The sequence below is a fragment of the Onychostoma macrolepis genome, chromosome 15, assembly GCF_012432095.1.
Source record: "Onychostoma macrolepis isolate SWU-2019 chromosome 15, ASM1243209v1, whole genome shotgun sequence".
NCBI classification, from domain to species: domain Eukaryota; kingdom Metazoa; phylum Chordata; class Actinopteri; order Cypriniformes; family Cyprinidae; genus Onychostoma; species Onychostoma macrolepis.
Window position 1 is genome coordinate 13647413 of NC_081169.1, and position 18803 is coordinate 13666215.

The 18803-nt window shown below is 35.2% G+C and overlaps 2 protein-coding genes across 4 annotated transcripts in view; both read left to right on the plus strand.

Moving 5' to 3' along the window:
* Window positions 1-8051, plus strand: part of zgc:77784 (uncharacterized protein LOC402947 homolog) — a 67969-nt gene extending 59918 nt beyond the window's left edge. For 2 of the 3 annotated variants that reach the window (XM_058744422.1, XM_058744424.1), the window contains exons 17-27: window positions 779-994; window positions 1099-1141; window positions 1346-1485; window positions 1576-1845; window positions 2015-2129; window positions 4084-4290; window positions 4935-5089; window positions 5192-5290; window positions 5406-5546; window positions 6859-6998; window positions 7383-8051. In XM_058744422.1, the coding sequence (XP_058600405.1) occupies window positions 779-994; window positions 1099-1141; window positions 1346-1485; window positions 1576-1845; window positions 2015-2129; window positions 4084-4290; window positions 4935-5089; window positions 5192-5290; window positions 5406-5546; window positions 6859-6998; window positions 7383-7394 (1538 nt within the window). In that variant the 3' untranslated portion in view covers window positions 7395-8051. The remainder of the gene's footprint in view (window positions 1-778; window positions 995-1098; window positions 1142-1345; window positions 1486-1575; window positions 1846-2014; window positions 2130-4083; window positions 4291-4934; window positions 5090-5191; window positions 5291-5405; window positions 5547-6858; window positions 6999-7382) is intronic. The other variant, XM_058744423.1, reaches the window with a different exon arrangement.
* Window positions 8052-8338: 287 nt separating this feature from the next.
* On the plus strand, window positions 8339-18105 carry lim2.3 (lens intrinsic membrane protein 2.3). Its single transcript, XM_058745061.1, has 7 exons — window positions 8339-8531; window positions 14759-14832; window positions 15795-15982; window positions 16727-16919; window positions 16998-17147; window positions 17261-17395; window positions 17945-18105. The coding sequence occupies exons 2-7, from the start codon at window positions 14811-14813 to the stop codon at window positions 18001-18003; spliced, it is 747 nt and encodes a 248-aa protein (XP_058601044.1). The 5' UTR covers window positions 8339-8531; window positions 14759-14810; the 3' UTR covers window positions 18004-18105.
* Window positions 18106-18803: the final 698 nt, after the last annotated feature.

The window sequence follows — 18803 nt, forward strand, 5'->3', positions numbered from 1 at the left end:
GGCTAGCTAATAACCATCTTGGCCAGATAATGGTCAGATTGAACCTGCTAAAAACCAGCAGTGACCAGTTAATAACCAGCTTGGACCAATAACCATCTTGGCCAGTTAATGACTGGCTTGATCCAACTAATAACCAGTTTAGACCTGCTAATAACCATTTTGGCTAGTTAATAACCTGCTTGGACAAACTAATGACCATCTTCACCAGCTTTTGACAGGCTTGACCTATCTTATAACCAGCTTGGACTAGCTAATAAGCCAAAAACCAAATGCTTGATCTGGCTAATAACTAGTTTTGACTATCTAATAACAATCTTGGCCAGCTAATGGCCAGACTGAACAAGCGATAATTTTCTTTGACCAGCTTGTCCAGCTAATGAGCGGCTTGTTCCAGCTAATAACCAGCTAGACCAGCTATTAATCCTGCTACCATGTTTTGTGCTGTCCAAAACACAGCTGCCAGTTTAAGCTGGATTTGTCCGGCATGTTTATAAAAAATATTTACCACACACCTCTGATGGTGACATTTATCCCACCTAACAGATTCTTATCTCAGCATTTACTCGTATTTTATGTTAAGGAATCGAAAATGCTAAGGAATCAAAAATGTTAGGGATTTTCATGCTGTGTGTCAGTTGAAGATAAATGATGATGAAATATATTTTGATAAAATGTTTCCTGTATAAGACAAGAAGCATTTACTCTTCTGTCTCTTTTCCGTTTTCACATAATCGCTCTTATTCACTTTTTTCCATTTCCTCCTTATATCTTCTATCAGAAGTAGCAATAGATCAGTCGTTGTCAGTGGTGAAGGATGATATCGTCAGCCTATCCGAGCAGATCACAGGGGTGGTCCGTCAGCCAGCTTTCATCGCCGGGATTGGTGTATCATCCTGGATGGTTCTAATGGGTTTCAGTGCCTGGATCTACTGCAGACACAGGAGGAGGAAAGAACTTGGACACTATACTACTTCCTTTGCATATACGCCCGCAGGTAACCTTCTTACCATACTAGCACAAAACTAACAATGTGTGTCTCTAAATCATGTTGTCAGAAGAGCTTTTGGGATGAATTCTTTCTCATATTTTTTTCTTTAGTTGCTCTCTCTCGAGGTGATGGGTCGGATCTTATAAATGGAAGGTCTGTATCATAGGAGACTTTAAATTTACCCACGGTAGAACATGGAAAATGGTCAGGAAAAATTAAATAAAAAATGAACATTAAAATGACTATTATTAATTAATTTAATTACAAAAAAATTTAATATAATATTATCCCTTATAAAAAATTATATATAATGTAAAATAATTTATTTTAAATTAAATGATTTAATTTCCTTTACAGGCCATGTTTGTTGGAGTCACATTTGGGTAACTACCCTTGGCTGGCTGACTCGTGGCCTACCAGCAACTTCTCTCGAAATGGAAAAGACTCGGTCAACTGCTGTGCAGGCGGACTTGATTCCACAGATCAATACTACAACAGTAAGATCTCTGTCATGGGCGTTCCCCTACATTATGGTACTGTCACACTTACAAATCAAATCTCCTATAACTCATTAATCTGTTTTCCAGCTTCAGGATTATCAAATTATATGAGCCAGAATGGGAAGTACAGCCCGGCCTCTAATGAAGGCGCCATATACTGTACCATCAACCCAGCCGATGCAGATGGGCATGATGTGTGCAGCCTGTACTCTCAGGGTCCAGACCCATACACCAGCACTCCAGTCCTCTCCAAAACTGACCTCTACAGCATGGAGCAGGACCTGGATCAGTGGAGCCTTCAGTCCAGCCACAGTGGAGCAGAATATGCAAAGCTTCAGTACCCAAGAGGCGAAAATGGTAGGAGTGACATTGATTTCAATCATGAGGGTTAAGGATTGGTTCTTTAGGTCCTAGGCAGGAATTATGCAGACAGATTGGATCAACAAGTGCTGCAACAAATGCTGATGTCAATTTTATGCAGATGGACTTGAGTTTAGCCTTGTGACCGTTTCATGCTGTTTTACAGCCAAACTGATGAAGCAGAAGTCTCTAGGACAAACCACTTCACCAACTTGGTCTGATGTGATGTCCCTACATTCAGCACAAAACAAGGAAGTTCAAAACACAGACAAAAGACACAGGTAATAACCATTCTAAGGCAGAACATTTGTATATGTCCAGATAAGCATGGTAGTTTATGGTAAATGTACAAAAGAACTTGCTGTGATCATGATGCATGATCAACAAGCCATGGTAACGTCATTGAAATGGTTCGTATCTGAAAAACATGGTATTACCATGTTGCATGTCCAAAAACTGTGGTACAGTAAAAAAATATGATAATACTATGGTAAATGTCCACAAACCATGGCATCATGTCAAATGACCATGGTACTTAAACAAAAAGCCATTTTAATACCACAGTCCAAGCTCTTGGTACCATGTCAAAACATCAAAATACCATGGTACATACTGTATCTAAAAATCATGGTATTACCATGGTGCATGTCCAAAGCCATTGTACTGCGTGATAAAAACCATTGTAATGCCATGCTGCATGTCTAAAAACTGTTGTATAATTAAAAAAAAAAAAAACATGCTAATACTGTGGTAAATGTCAAATAATCATGGTACCATGTCAAAAGAACATGGTACTTGTTTAAAAACCAATGTTAATACCATGGTGTATGTCCAAAAATTTGTAGTACAATAACAAATTTAAAAAACATGATAAGACCACAGTAAATGTCCAACAACTATGATACCATGTGATAAAAGCATTGTAATACCATGGTAAATGTCTATGGACCATGGTACCATGTTAAAATATCATGTTAATACCATGGAAAATTTCCAACAACCATTGAACCATATCAGAAGACCATGGTACTTGTTTGAAAAGCCATGATAATACCATGGTGCATGTCCAAAAACTGTGGTACAATTTAAAATAAAACATGCTAATTCCATTGTAAATGTCAAATAACCATGATATAACCATGGTACTATGTTAAAATACCATGGTAATATCATAGTATATATCCAAAAACCATGGTACCATGTCAAAAGAACATTAATGTTATTAATACATACTGTACATGTTAATACTATGGTGTCCGAAATGTACCATTTGTATGTCTAAAAATTGTGGTACTGTACAATTAAAAAAAACATACTAATACCATGGTAAATGTCCATGTACCATGGTACCATTTTAAAATAGCATGTTAATACCATTGTAAATGTCCGACAACCATTGTACCATGTTAAAATACCATGGAATTTGTTAATATGACAGTACATGTCCAGAATCAAATGATACGACCATAGTACAAGTTCAAAATCTGTGGTAATACCATGTTACTGTCAGCCCATTTCTAGAAGATTTCATCAACGTATAAACCTGCTTTTCAGTAGTTGTCCTCTGACTTTTTTTCTTTTAAGTTCAGACACTTCTGGATATAAATCTCCTTCTCAGAAAAGTGACCCAATATGGAACCTGTGCAACATGGTAAAATGTAGTCTGGGTGATAAATTGAGGTCTTATCTAAACGTATTTGATGTTTCAGCTCAAAGTGACAGGGGCTAATGATGTTAGCGCTTAGAGCCAAGCCGTCCTGGCTGTTTGAGACGGGGCCGAGAGGCAGGTCGCCAGACGCGGCTTCTCAGAATGAACCTGAAAGAATAGCCACGGGTTGGAATGAAGCGGAACCACACATATCAACCTTTGTCCTCAATGCTTTCTTCCTTTCACATCATATTTTTATCACCACCCTCCATGGATGAAACTGCTTTGACAAATTTTTGATAAGCTTTTTTACAATGCTGTCTTTTGTACCCACATTGGATTCTCTTTTATAGTATTTTTTTTACTTTTTTCAAAGGACCGCAGTCTGATTTTATTTACCGCAGTCTTTTATCGTGTAATGAAATCGCTGCTAGATGCATCAGGGGTCCAGAGTCTTTTGATATGTGTTCTTTTTGTGTGTTTGTATGAAGTTTCTTTGTTCTTGCTTTGTTTTAAACCTAGTTTGTGTTTAATAGTGTACCGATATTTTAGGTTTAACTGGAATCCTAATGTTTACGTCTCAATAGCCTTGAGGAGGATGAAGAGTGGTGTCCTCCACTGCCTGAGCGATCTTATCTGATTGAGGGTCTGGAGGACGTAGCCATTCTGCCTTTGAGAGGAGAGGAAACCAACAGGGTCACGACCTATAGCCTGCAGTCCACAGCAACTCTCACACCCTCCCCCAGCGAGGAGCAGTACCCGCCAAACCTGCACCATCCAGACCTGCTGCCACGGTAAACACACACACACACACAAAGGCATCAGGGCTCGACATTAAAGGAATAGTTCACCTTCATGTTGTTAATGTTAATTGGGTTAAAAATGGTAAAACTCCTAAATATGGCCATTTTAATGCAAATAAGCATTTTTTATACAGTAGCCTATTTTGTGTGTGTGTGTGGAACAAACTGAAATTTAAGTTGTTACCTAACCATAGTTGATTTGACAGCTCAATATAATCAATGAATAATAATAGATAGATAGATAGATAGATAGATAGATAGACAGATGCTATTTTTCTATATAAATGCTAAGTTTCTATAAGGAAAAAAACATTTATCACGGTTTCCACAAAAATATTAAGCAGTGCAACTGTTTTCAACATTGATAATTTTTTTGTTGACCATCAAATCAGCATATTATTATGATTTGCAAAGAATCATGTGACACTAAAGACTGAATTAATGGCACCTAAAAATTCAGCTTTGAAATCACAAATTATTTCACATCTTTTCATATCTCTTCATATATTTTTAGCTTTTTTCTTTATTAAAACTGATTTTACTTTTTTCTTGCCATGACAATAGCTTTAGAATCTGACTTGGTGTAAAAGAAAAAAACAAACAAAAAACAAAATTCTCATGTGTCTATTCAACAGGAAAACACAGTGTGCACACAATACACAGTTTGCTCTTTCCAACCCAAATCTGTTAACCAAGACAGAGTCTCTAAATGGCAGCGTTCCCAACCACAGCGGTCCTTGGAGAGATATTGCTGAAATGGAGGAACTGTTCTCCAACAACACAGGCACGAGTAGGCCCTTCACCGCTGGAAAAATAACTGTTTTTATTACATTGCTGAAGATTATGTATGGAGAACATAATCTTTGTTTACTTTAATCTGCACTGCTATTAGGAGAATATACATCATTCACGTCCTCAATTCAGAAGCCCAGGCCTAAGAAGAAATCTCAAAAGGATGGCTTTGCGAGACGAGAAGTGTTGAAACCAGGGAGTAAGAATCCACATAGTTAATAAATTATTGATTGTAGTAATTAAAGCAGTTGCTCTTCTGTAATAATGGAGTGGAGAGATGATCATTCACACTTTTGGTTTGTGCGTGTCTGCAGACTTGCCTCCTCCACCTGAGCCCCCTCCTGTAACGGAGGACCCACTCAAGCACCTGAAAGACAACGGCGGGAGCAGGACGCCCCCACAACACAGAGAGAGAAGATCAGACCGCAGAACAGCTGCACAGTGGAGCACACAAGGTCAGACTTAAGGTGGAGCAAAAAACCTTAGCTAATAGAGATGCAAGTATCACTATTAGTACTAAAAATAAACCCCAAAATACCTTAGCATTCACATTGCAATGCAATAAAATAGGGTATGTAATTATTTTTTATTAAAAAAAAAAAAAAAGGTAAAACTCTTAAAATGGCTAGTTTTATGTAAATATTAAGCATTTAAAAACGTGTTCGTATAAAACATTATTTAAAATATATGTGTATATATATACACATATATAGATTATGAAATCTAAATGTTAAATCTAAATGCAAATGTTAAATCTTAAATTTATAAATAAATAGAAATGTTACATGTATATATAAAATATAAATGTTAATTGAATTTTTAAAAAATTATTTGTTACAAACTGCAAAATATGGCCATTTTTATGCAAAAGCTTTTAAAAAGTTTAAAGTTATGCATTTGTGTAAATGTTAAATCCTAAATATAACCATCTTAAATTTAGCAAATAACTATAAATGTTGTTCAAAAAATCTAAACATGTTAAATCTAATTGTAAATCTAAAACATAAATGTGTATAGCAATAAATATTCATGTTATAAATAAATTTTATAGTGTTATAAATAAAATACTTAAATATAACTATATATCAGTGTGGTAAAACAAGGGGGCAGTTTTTTTTAATTAAACGGGTTGAGAAAAATATGGCCGGTTTTAAACAATTATGCATTTGTGTACAAACAATACCTGAAAAATTTTGATTTAATTTTGATATTTATTTTGATATTAAATCCTCTATTTAAATTTAAATGTAAAATATAAATGTTTCAAATAAAATATAAATGTTAAACCTAAATGTAAACCTAAATTATACGTGTTAAATATAAAAAGTATTAATAATTAATGTATTAAATAAGTGTTAAATATAAATCTAGATCTTGACATTTATATAATTACAAATCAAAACCTCTGGGCTTTCTCGACATTGGACTAGTGTGACATTGAACACTTTAGCAATGCCCTGGCAACCATCCACAGCATCATCCATAGTAACGCACTAGTATCGTGACTGCAAGTTTTGCACCACTCTCATCTTCCTTATAAAACGTAGTTGTGATTGATATCAACAAAACAATCTGCACCTAAACTTCCTAGTAAAAATCACTTAGAGCACCTTGAAACAACCTGGCAACCACAAACAGCGTTAGCCATTGAACCACACATGGGCAAGCAGCGTCTCATATTCTAAATAAAATATAAAAATAAAATTCTGTGTGTTGTGCTTTTTGTTTCTCACTGTATATTTGACTGTTGTATATTTCACTGCACAGATGAAGATTTAATCCAGTATTTCAAAGCAAACCTGCTGTCCAGTGGTCAGATGTCCAGCCACTGTTCCCTCTCCAGAAGCTCTGCCTCTCAATCCTCTGCAACCTCGCGTTCCTTGGGGGCAGGAAGGAGGAGAAACGAGGTTAGATGAGTTTGTGTGGGACTGTGTATCTCGTCTGGTCACACATGGTCTGAATAAGTTCATTAGTCACTGGCCACGCGTGGGGCCTTGGAGCATTGCAGTAAATTAACAATCGATAAGCTCCAGGACACTGAGCGTGCAGAGCTGGAAGCACACTAAATGAATCAGGCAAATGATTACATTTCCACTTTTTTAAAGAACTGTGTTATCTCATGTGGTCTCCATGGTATTGATATTCCAATGAATATTAAAAATACAACTAATATGTTTGTTGGTTAGAGCTAAGTAGAATATTACTGCATGTTACTGCTTTAATGTGCCAGAACTAGATTGCTTGGCAACAAGATGATGATTTTATGTAATTTTGGGCTTGCTTATTTTCAGAACATGATATGAAGAGAGGAAGTTGCCCTGTTGTTCACCACTCTACATGCAACATACGCCATGCAGTGTATATGCCTCCACGCTCTGGTCCTTCACCTTTTTTTGTTCGTCATTTTTGTCTCTGTATTTTTTTAGAAACGTTTTTTAAATGATCCATTGTTGTCCTACCTCTGTATGTATATATTTTTACAATGTTTTTGTGTGAGGAAAAAGGCATGCCGGAAGGTGTGCGATTTTATTATTTATTATTATTATTTATTGTATTTATTAGTTTAAAAAGAAAATCAAATGTTTAAAAATATGTCAGAAAATTTTAGATGAACATGATGTTTGAATGTATCTGGCGCATACATGTACGCCTCAATGTCTACATGTAATAAAAAGGTGTTTCAACATTTTTGTGAAAAATATAGCAGATATTATCAGGCAGAGTCTATGTGAACAAACCATCCAATCATACATTAGTAAGCCTATAGAATACCAAATGTTTCTTGTTGTAAATCCACACTTTGACTGTCTCCTTACTATCCTGTGCTCACTGAAAGGTTTTTCATTTCTCCTGGAGAATGATTTATGCCATGTCAGACTGTTTTCCACTAATGCATCAATCATATGCAGTTTTACATGTTCGGATTGCATACAAAACACAATAAAACTCATGTTCTAAGACTTGTTTTACAGTACTGTTACTGATATGGATTTCTTCCTGTATTATTTTGTCAATAACTGTGCACTTGGGTATGGAATTCATGAAAATGCATCCGTTCATGACATGAGTGTGTATTAAAAATGCATCACAAATCACGTTTGCATGGCAGAATTTTGTGAGAGAAAAGCATGAGGGATCCAAGTAGGCCTAGGTAATCATGCAATGGGCGTATTTCAAGTTAACCATACGCCAGTAGGTGGCGACAAGCGAGTCATGAATCTTTCTTTCAACCGGTTTGTTCAAAAGCACTGATTTATTCATAAACAAAGCGTGACCATTTTCACAAGAGTCATTCAATGGTAAAATTGCATCCAATACTGAAAGTAACAAATTTTTATGAACTAGTCATTGAATCATAAGTGATTCATTCTGGAACAAAACAACGCAGGTTTTCCTCAGAGACAAAAAATTACAAAGTAACTCAATATTGTGTCTAAAAGGTAAGTTGTTTCTTTTATATTGAACTGGATAAACAACAGCACTCTTGGTCGTATGATTATGCTTAATTATCTTTATTTATCTCTCATTAAATCTAAATGGACTAATATTGATAGCCCGGTGCAGAGAGCCTCACCTGACCATCTGAAATTACTATTTACAAACGCCTACATCTTTTATTTAGATGCAAATTCTACAAGCCACTGATTGAATTCCTCTTTTCATAAATTGAATTTACTCCCTGAAATGGCTTAACTGCCGCAGAAATAATTTAAACCCTGAAAGACTGTTATTTTGGTGTTGCAGTTGCCAAAAGGTACCTTTAAGGACAAAACATATTTGCGTCTAATCAGCATCAGTGCACGAGCATCAACACAGCTGTCCAAAGCAGAAATGTGCATTTTCTGTCGCTTAGAAACAAGCGCAGACATAAAAATATGACACGTTTAATGAATACACCAGTCTGTTTTGAGCACATTAACTATGGCCTAGTTAAAGTAGGGTGGTTCAAGTCGGCAAGAGGTGAGGTGAATGTGAGTGTGTCTCACCTGAGACCTTCTTCTCAGGAGATGATTTTGAAATGTTAACAAACACTTTCTGACCTCTGCATTGGCTCTGAATATGACCCCACTCACCTCGTGCAGTCTAGTCACATTTGAAATCACACAGTAGGCAGCAAACAGGCACAGGCTTAATTAACTCACATGTGGTGTATTTAAAACCCTGTGGGCCCCTCTGGGTTTAAACGAGAAAGGAACATTTGAAAATGTATGCTAGTGTGAATGGGCCGTTGCTGGGATACGTGTGGGTAATGCTGGGTATTTCAGTTAAATATGGGTCAGTCTTGTCCCCACACTCATTTCATATGGTGTCACGTGTGTTAAGAGAGATGTCTGATGATTTCTCAAAGCATATCCCAGTGGTTCTTTGGGAAGGCAGATGTGTAAAACCTCTGCATTGATTGGTGGGGAGTAAAGCTCCATTAATGCAGCACTCAGAATTGATGAAGGGAGTCTATGGATTTTTACAAGCAACTTTGCAGGTTGAGTTTTTGGTAGCACAAGCATTTTGTTCGGATTGTATAGCAACCGGATCCCACGTTTGAGAGTTTGTGGAGGAGACTTAATCGAAGTTGTTGTTGTTTAATTTTTCTAAATAGATTTTAGCAATTTTAATTTACTTTTTTTTTAAAATGATTATATCATACTATATCGTCATGGTCCATGGAGGCAGCTTTTTGTTGTACTGTTAGAGTCTCCAGTGCCATATTATCATTTGTTGAGCGTGTTAGCAATTTTCAGGATGTATGAAAGATTCATAGGCTAATAATTCATAATTCAGTATTGTTAGACTGAGGTTTAACTTTAAGCTTTATCCTATTTTGGACATAGACCCCTCTTTCCCTATAGGTCATTTGAGCATTAGGATGGAGAATTAAGAAAATTGCAAAATAAAACAATAAGCAATGATCCAGCGATCTGTAATTTTACCTTTAATACTTAAGTACATAAAAAGTAAGCATTTACTCATGTATTATTTAAAACGAGTATGGGTCTAATACTGGCCTGATATTTCATGAGGGCCTCTGTACTGTACTTGATTTGTGTTCTTCGTCCACACTGTTTATGAGTGCAGTGGATTAGGGTTTTATATTGTAATTTTCATTCCACAATGACAAACTGAACCGGAGAGGGGCTGGTTGGCTCTAACTGTGAGTGCTTTTCTATTTCAATTAATGTGGATTAACTGAGCTACAGCAAGGCCTGTGCTGGATCATTGTCTAATGAGGAGAAATGACTGACAGAATGCATTATTTCACACATTTGTAAGTATGGGAAAATGTGCTCTAGAATGTGTAATGAACTTGCATCACAATATGAGATGCAAATGACTGTTACTTTTGATTTTCATTCAAATCTGAAAATACAGTTCCAATCACTGGCAGAAGTAATATTTAATAATTTTACAATTCTGGCTCTGAATTTGCTAGTCAGTATTGATAGACAAGTAAAATCTGTACATAAATCCAACACCATTTTAATATTTGTATGCATATACAGACTCATTAATATTGTTTAAAAGAATTACAATAAGCATGATATTCAGTAGCATTTATAAAATATATAAAGGCATATTCTTTGTTGTATGTATAATGTATAATATATTTAAATGTTTTTAAATATTTATTTATAATAATTTAATTTATATTATCATTGTACTAAAACAAAAATATTATATTATCATAAAATATTAATATTATCTTTAAAATATGATCTGTTAATGTACTGTTAAACCTAAAGAGAAGTGTTTTAGTTAATTCAGATATAGTGCTTTTCACAGTAAATATTGTTTACAACACCTAACAATGTGGATGAGTGATTAAAAACAAGGAACCATGAGAATCTGTCTTCACCTAGTGGTGGATCAGTGTTTTTGCACACTAAAAATGGTGTGGGTGTGACTGGTCAAGATCAGAGTTGACTGAGTTCAAACCAGATGGTCAGGACACAGCAACAAGTCTCACACTCCAGACCTCAAAGTATGTTATCATGAATAGTCAAAATAGAGAGTTTGAGAAAAACAGCAAACCAGCCCAAGCCTGTTTTACCTGGTTAAAGCTGGCTAAAATGTTTTTGACAGGTTTAGCATGGCCCAAATCACTATAAAATCAGCAAATATCACTTCTTGAGAGACCAAAAAAAAACAATTCAGACTGGTTTAAGTCATTTTTCAACAGGTATATTTCAGAAGTCTTCTAAAATCGAGGCCTTTATTTCACTACTTGCATATGCAGTGTTTGAGCTCATTTTTGCACTCTTGAAAAAGCACTGGGAGAAGATTGGAAACTCAATTGCTTGAAGCCATTGTTTCAGTTGTAAAATGGATTTAGACGAGCACAAATCTAATTAGCCAATTAGCTAGCCAGCAGCACAGATCCACAGTGATGTTTAGCCTAATGAATCCGGCACACTGCGTTGTTTGCCACGGTTCCCTCAGCGCTCTGAAATGAAGCGTGTGTCCCAAAATGAGCTTTTAGCACCTCAGAAGCCATTCAGACAGACACAGGAGGATTACAGAGACTGTGATCATTTAGCCATTGTTGCATCATTCCAAACTCAGCGCCTATGACGCAGAGGATGACGTCATGATGCATTACTTGCTATGCTGAGGGCATCTGCCTTGTACAATTTCACCCCTGGGAACAGAGAAAATGAAGCTTGTATAATTGAGGAGTGAGTTAATACTGCATCACAAACTCTTCAATTATACAAGCTCAGTTTTCTCTCTTGGACCCCATGAATCTAGTTTCTGTGTCCACAAATCATTAATTAAAAAGCCCTTTTTTCTGCCATTTCTTTCAAGCTGCAATTGTTCGGTTTGTGAAGTTTTTTTATTTGCTTATTATAACTAGTCATAGACAAAAAAAAAATAATAATAATCTTTTTAACAAAGCATGTACTTTTTTTGATGAGGTAGATCAAATTTAGTTTTCCTTCCCTAACAAACAAGTATGATTTTATTAAACAAAGAACAAAATAAAACAGGGAAAAAACAATGTATAAAGTACCATAACATTGCATAGGATCTTAATATACAAAAAAAAATGGAGACAACGTAAGTAATAAACAGAGTATTTAAAGAGGCCTAATAATAACCATCCTGTCCATTTCAAGCCAGACAGTGCAAAAAAGGACTTACCCTGACTCATTAATTATTATATTAATATATATATATATATATATGTGTGTGTGTGTGTGTGTGTATAGGGAATTATTTATTTATTCATTTGTTCAAATATAATAACTGTCTCATTTACATAAAATGCATTGTTGCATTAAAAAACATTGCAGGACATGCAATGTCTGCAGACACATATTTAAAAGTTTATCTTGATTTTACTTGGACACAGTGTTAATTTTTAACATTACACCAGTTACATATACTCTGCTTTTGTGGGACGAAAATTACGTAATGCTAATTGTTCGTGAAACAGAGCAAAATGCAGAAAAGCAAGAACAGCGGGTAAAATAAGTATTGAACACGTCACCATTTTTCTCAGTAAATATATTTCTAAAGGTTCTGTTGACATGAAATTTTCACCAGATGTCGGTAACAACCCAAGTAATCCATATATGCAAATAAAACAAAACAAATAAGTTCAGAAATGGAAGTTATGTGTAATAAAATGGAATGACACAGGGAAAAAGTATTGAACTACTGAAATGTATTTAATACTTTGTACAAAAGCCTTTGTTGGTAATGACAGCTTCAAGACGCCTCCTGTAGGAGAAACTAGTCACATGCATTGCTCAGGTGTGATTTTGGTCCATTCTTCCACACAGTCTTCAAATCTTGAAGGTTGTGTGGGCCTCTTCTATGAACTGATCTTTAGTTCTTATTTTCTATTGGATTCAAGCCATTCTAGCAGCTTTATTTTCTTTCTCTGAAACCAATTGAGAGTTTCCTTGGCTGTGTTTGGGATCATTGTCTTGCTGAAATGCCCACATTTGATCATCTTCATCATCCTGGTACTGTAGGTGTTGGGGACTGAACCAGCTAATATGAATTTCCACTGACTAGGGGCAAAAATTGCTTTCTAATAACTCATAGATTTCAGCTGGTGTCTTGGATTTCCATGCCTTTTTGCACCTCCCTTTCTTCATGTGTTCAATACTTTTTCTCTGTGTCATTTAATTTTATTACACAGAACTTAATTTCTGAACTTGTTTTATTTTCTTTGCATGTATGGATTACTTGGGTTGTTACCGACATCTGGTGAAAATTTCAAGTCAACAGCACCATTAGAAATATATTTACTGAGAAAAATGGTGATGTGTTCAATACTTATTTTACCCGCTGTATACTTCGAGGTACTCATGTGCACGTGCATATTTACATAGGAGAAAAAAAATGAAACAGTGGAATGCCAAAATAGGTTTTGAGCGAATGCCCTTCAAATAGAGGTCATTCATTGCTGTTTCATGTTTCTATGTGTTCTTTGGATGGAGGCCTATACTAGAATTTTAAATCCACCATAACAAATATATTTTCTAAGCGTAACATTCAGTGATGATGTTTTTTTGTAGTTCCACTCCAAGTTAGCATCACCCAGCTTCCCTTTACAAAATAACCCAACAGGAATTTCCCACTGGCTTTTGGATTTCTGCAGAAAATAAGCTCTGTGACCAACAAAAGCAGGCCAAAACCTGGAAATGGTAATTGATCATAAAGATTCTTAAACGTTTAGTTCATTGTGATAACCACAGACCTTGCTGCATGCATTTAACCAAAAACCCACTGACTTTGGGACAGTGGAACTGGAAGTGCTTAAATGTTAATTAGTTTCCAGGTTTTGGCCAACAAAAACATGTCATCCCTGCAGCATCCTATAAGTCTGAGGCCTTTACTACTCTCAGAGGAGGAGCGAGCCCATCTAATCTTTCAATCAACAGGCAGAGTATATAAGCAGCTGCTTACCTCTCTCCGGTCTCAGCTGCTCTAGCATCCCTCCACCTCCCCAATCTCCACCTTCTTCTTAGGTACCTTGCCCTTTGTAATCACCTCATATCATGTCCCTGGGGGTTTTATCAGAGCTCGAGTTGAAGCTGCTTCATTGAGCCACTCATTAGTGGAAGCCAAATAAGTTTACTCTATTTCCTAATGATTATATGGGCAAACGAACTCGTTAATTTAGTATAAGCACTATGCAGTGTTGGGAAGGTTACTATTTCAGTTACTTTATTAAAGTAATATAAATGATTAAATTTGATTACATGTTTGATTACTTTAATACATTTCAAGCAAATGTTAACTCTTAATCAGTTAATCAACTCTCAGACAGGTTGTAGCCTAAAGCTTTCAGTGGCAGTGTGGATTGATGTAATTGGCAGAAGTGGTGCACTGAAAACTCAACCAAGAGAGCCAATCAACAGCATCAGGATAGCATCGCTTTACTAAATGGCCTTTAAATGGCAGGAGGCATTGTGCACATCAAGGCAAAGCAACAGATGAATATTAGTCAACATATCCTAGCTTTTTACAAAAAATATTCAGATGCATCCCCTTTGTAATCATTAATATTTTCATAAGTAACTGTAACGGATTAGAGTTACATTTATTTTGTAATTAAATTAGTATGTTGAATATGGTGCAGGCCTCAGTGGAACTTGCGCCATAACTTCTGCATACCAGACTGAGCCAAAACATTTTTGATATGTAAATATTGCAGGACAGAAACGCTTGAAGACGGAAAACACAGAAGTATCCCTTGCAGAGACACTATGAAGAGTAGCAGTAAGATGGGTGAGTATTTAGAGAACTACAAGCACTACTATCAATTACCAGAGCAGGAACCCCACATATCAAGACAGATCAGATATCCTCATATTCCCTCTGACACTTGGCCATGGATGCACATAGAAAGAGTGTCAAGTGTTGCTTTCTCTCTTAATCCTATTAATGGTAAAAAGTCTCCCTCTGCTGGTTGTAAAATCAACTAGAAACCTTTTAACCCCAAAAGCTGCTTTTGGCTGTAACAGCACCACTTTCATTATACAGCTCTCTAATCCTTTAATAAATACAAAGATAAACATAACCAAACCTTCACCAACTCTCCTGGAAAATATCTTAATCATTCGAGGGTAAATGGCACATTTACAAAGTTCCAGCTGCTATTATGTTCAATGTCCTGAAGAGGATTGATGTTTTATTAGTTCCTGTGGGCAGATTAGCTCTATTTTTATCTGTTCATTACTTTCTATTTTCAGTCTAGTGCATTACTTTAATGTGAAGGCTCTAGGTGGCATCTAATGTCTAAGTAGACATGGAGCTTTCAGGGGAGATCCTTAACCTTTCGTGGTTTAATACTCCACTAAAATGAAGCTTTTAAAATAAAGGCCCAGCAGGAGAAATGTTGTAAAGTGAATGGATAAATAATAACTGTGTAGTGCTTAGTGGAAAAAAGTACATTTTTGGATGTTTTATGTCATTTTGTATATTTAAAATCATATATTTCATATATTCTTGCTGTAAAATAAATTAAAAGTATATAAATGATTGAAATGTCTCCTTGAATTAACAGAACGGGGAAAAAAACACGACAAATATTATAATGAAAAACAAGAATTAGAAATGTTTGTACATTTTCCTGAAAAACTGCTTGTCATTTTGCTGTTAACTTTTCTATGATGCTTCTATATTGTCAATTGAAAGTACTTTGTCATCAGTATTAGTGAAACTAGTGCTAAAAAGTTTTGTATTTTCAGCAGATTCTCTTAAGCACTCATGTGGCCTCTCTGATTGGCTGACAGCTCTATTGTTGGTCTCCGCTCTCCACCCAGCTCCTGTGCCCTCACAAAAAATAACTGCCAATAGCTCATGGAAATCTGCCTGCCTTGGCATAATTGAGCTTCACACTATTCAGTCTGATAAAAAAAATTGGGGGGAAAAAGAGGTAGGTTATTTTATTTTTATTTTTCGTATTGTATGTTGATTTGTTGTTGTGAATTGAGTTTTTAAATCCCTTCACACTTTACAAAAGGTGATTTTAGGCCATCAATCACATTTGCCTAGTCACAGCTGATGTGATAAGGTTTAGATGCTGTACATTTGTGTGAAAATAATGTTCACAAACTCATTTATCTTTAATTATACAAGATCATTCAAAAAAGACATTAAAAACCATTCATTAGAAATGATTTAGCTAGTATGATTAAAAAAGAACCAAAAGAATTTTGATTTTAGCTTGTTCAGAATTTTTTTTTAAACAGTTGCACAGATTTATTTTGAATTTGATTGAAATTTAACTTCATTTTAATTTAACTTAAGCTCTGCCTTTTATTATGGTAAACTGATGATAAACACTGTTGTTGTTCACTGAAATTAAAAGTTGTTTCCATTAATTAAAATAAAGCTGAAAGAAAATGTAAATGCTAGATGAGAAACTTTAAAAAGTAAATAAATAAATTAAAAAAAATTTTAATTATAATTAATAAAAATGATAAAAGCACTAAAATTAGCACTAACTAAAATTAAAATGAAAACTGAAAATATAAAAAATATAAAGATAATGCTATAATCATATTTAATAATAATTTAATACATTCATGCTTGCTACAGTTTTTTAATTAATCTGTAATTAAAGTATGTTTACATATGTTTAGAAAAATATTTTGAATTAATTTGAGTATTTTGTCAGTGTGTCTGTAGGTGCAAGATGTACAGCTTTATGGGAGGTGGATTGTTTTGTGCAGGAGTGGGAAATATACTCCTGGTGATCTCTACTGCCACTGATTACTGGATGCAGTACCGCCAGTCCGGCAGTTACATGCATCAGGGCCTGTGGCGCTACTGCGTACCTGGAAAATGCATGACACACACAGACAGCATCGGTGAGACATCATGGACACAAAATATATACATTAGAAAATTGTACAAAAATCAACTAATCTCTGGTTCCATTTGAACAGCATATTGGGATGCCACCCGGGCCTTCATGATCCTGTCCATCTTAGCTTGTTTCTTTGGCATCATCATCGGTGTCATGGCTTTCATCAATTACTCCTCCTTTAACGCTTTTGACAAAACCTTTGCTGCGGGAATTCTCTATTTCATTTCATGTAAGAATGTCAATGCATCCAATACTAAAAATAACATTAAGAAGTTGAATTATTCCTATATATCTAAATTGACTATATGTGAAGTCATTGTTTATTTGCGTTTTACATTCTAGGCTTCTTTGTGCTGCTGGCTATGGCTGTCTACACTGGGATGACAGTCAACTACTTTGGAAAACGATATGGGAACTGGCGGTTCTCGTGGTCGTACATAATGGGTTGGGTTTCTGTGGTGCTCACTTTCTTTTCAGGTACACTTTATGTTTATATTCTGTCATGAATATAGGCCTACACAAAGTTAAGTTTTATCAACAGAGTATGCAGTTAGTTACTACAGAGTAAAATGCATATAAAAGTGCACCAGAATATTCAGAATATTCTTGTACACAAAAAAAAAAAAAAAACTTCATTCAACAATTTCTTCTCTTCTTCATGAAGACTGACAGTGAAGAGAAGAAATTGTTGAATAAAGTCACTATTTTTGTTTTCTTTGCACACAAAAAGTATTCTCGTAGCTTCATAAAATTAAGGTTGAACCACTGGTGCCACATGGACCATTTTAACGATGTCCTTACTACCGTTCTGGGCTTTGAATGTGTCAGTTGCATTGCTGTCTATGCAGGGTCAGAAATCTCTCGGATTTCATCAAAAATATCTTCATTTGTTCCGAAGATGAACAGGTGTTCTAAATGGGTGAACTGTCCCTTTAAATGTTACATCCTGACAACATGGTCATGACAAGATTAGTAAAGTTGTTGCTAATGTAGTAGTTATTAACATTCCTTGTCTTTCTCTTGCAGGGATCTTCTATATGTGTGCTTACCGGATGTATGAACCGAGAGGTCCCATGTCACGCTGATGCTTCTCATCTTAGATCTACTATTTGATCCATTCAGTCTGAATGTGAACCATCCCTTCATTTTAGACCTATCATTTATTGTTTATTTTAAAATCACATAACACAAACTAATAAATTACTTATACAGTACTATTTCAGTACAAATTTGTTTATTTTCTATGTGTATTTCCTATACAAACTAATATGATGTTCAGATCTGGGCTGCGTTTCCCAAAAGCATCGAAAGTTGATCGTAGCTCCATTGGTGGCAATGGGTCTGCGATGTACTTTGGCTTACGATGCTTTTGGGAAACGCAGCCCAGGTTGGTACCAAAATATAAGACTATATATGTTTAGAAGAAAACAACATTTAGAAAAACTTGCTTTTATGGTGAAATTTAGATTTAAGTTCTTGTAGAATTTCATCTGCATTTAAGCAGTTTCCAGAATATACAAAAGTTTGGGATCAGTATGATTTTAATTTTAAATAAGCTTCTTATGCTCACTAAGGCTGTATTAATAATGTTGTGTAGTATTATTACAATTTAAAAGTGTTTATTTATTTATTACGTCAAAGTTGAATTTTCAGCAGCCATTATCATATCTTCAGTGTCGTGTGATCTTTCAGAAATCCTTCTAATATGCAATAAACATTCCTTAATATTTTCAATGTTAGGGAACTATGATACATTTATTTCAGGATTCTTTGATAAATAGAAAGTAGAAACGACCAGCATTTATTTGCAATAAATCTTTTGTAACTATATAAATGTTTTACTGTCACTTTTGATCAATTTAAAACATCTCGCTGAACAAAAGTA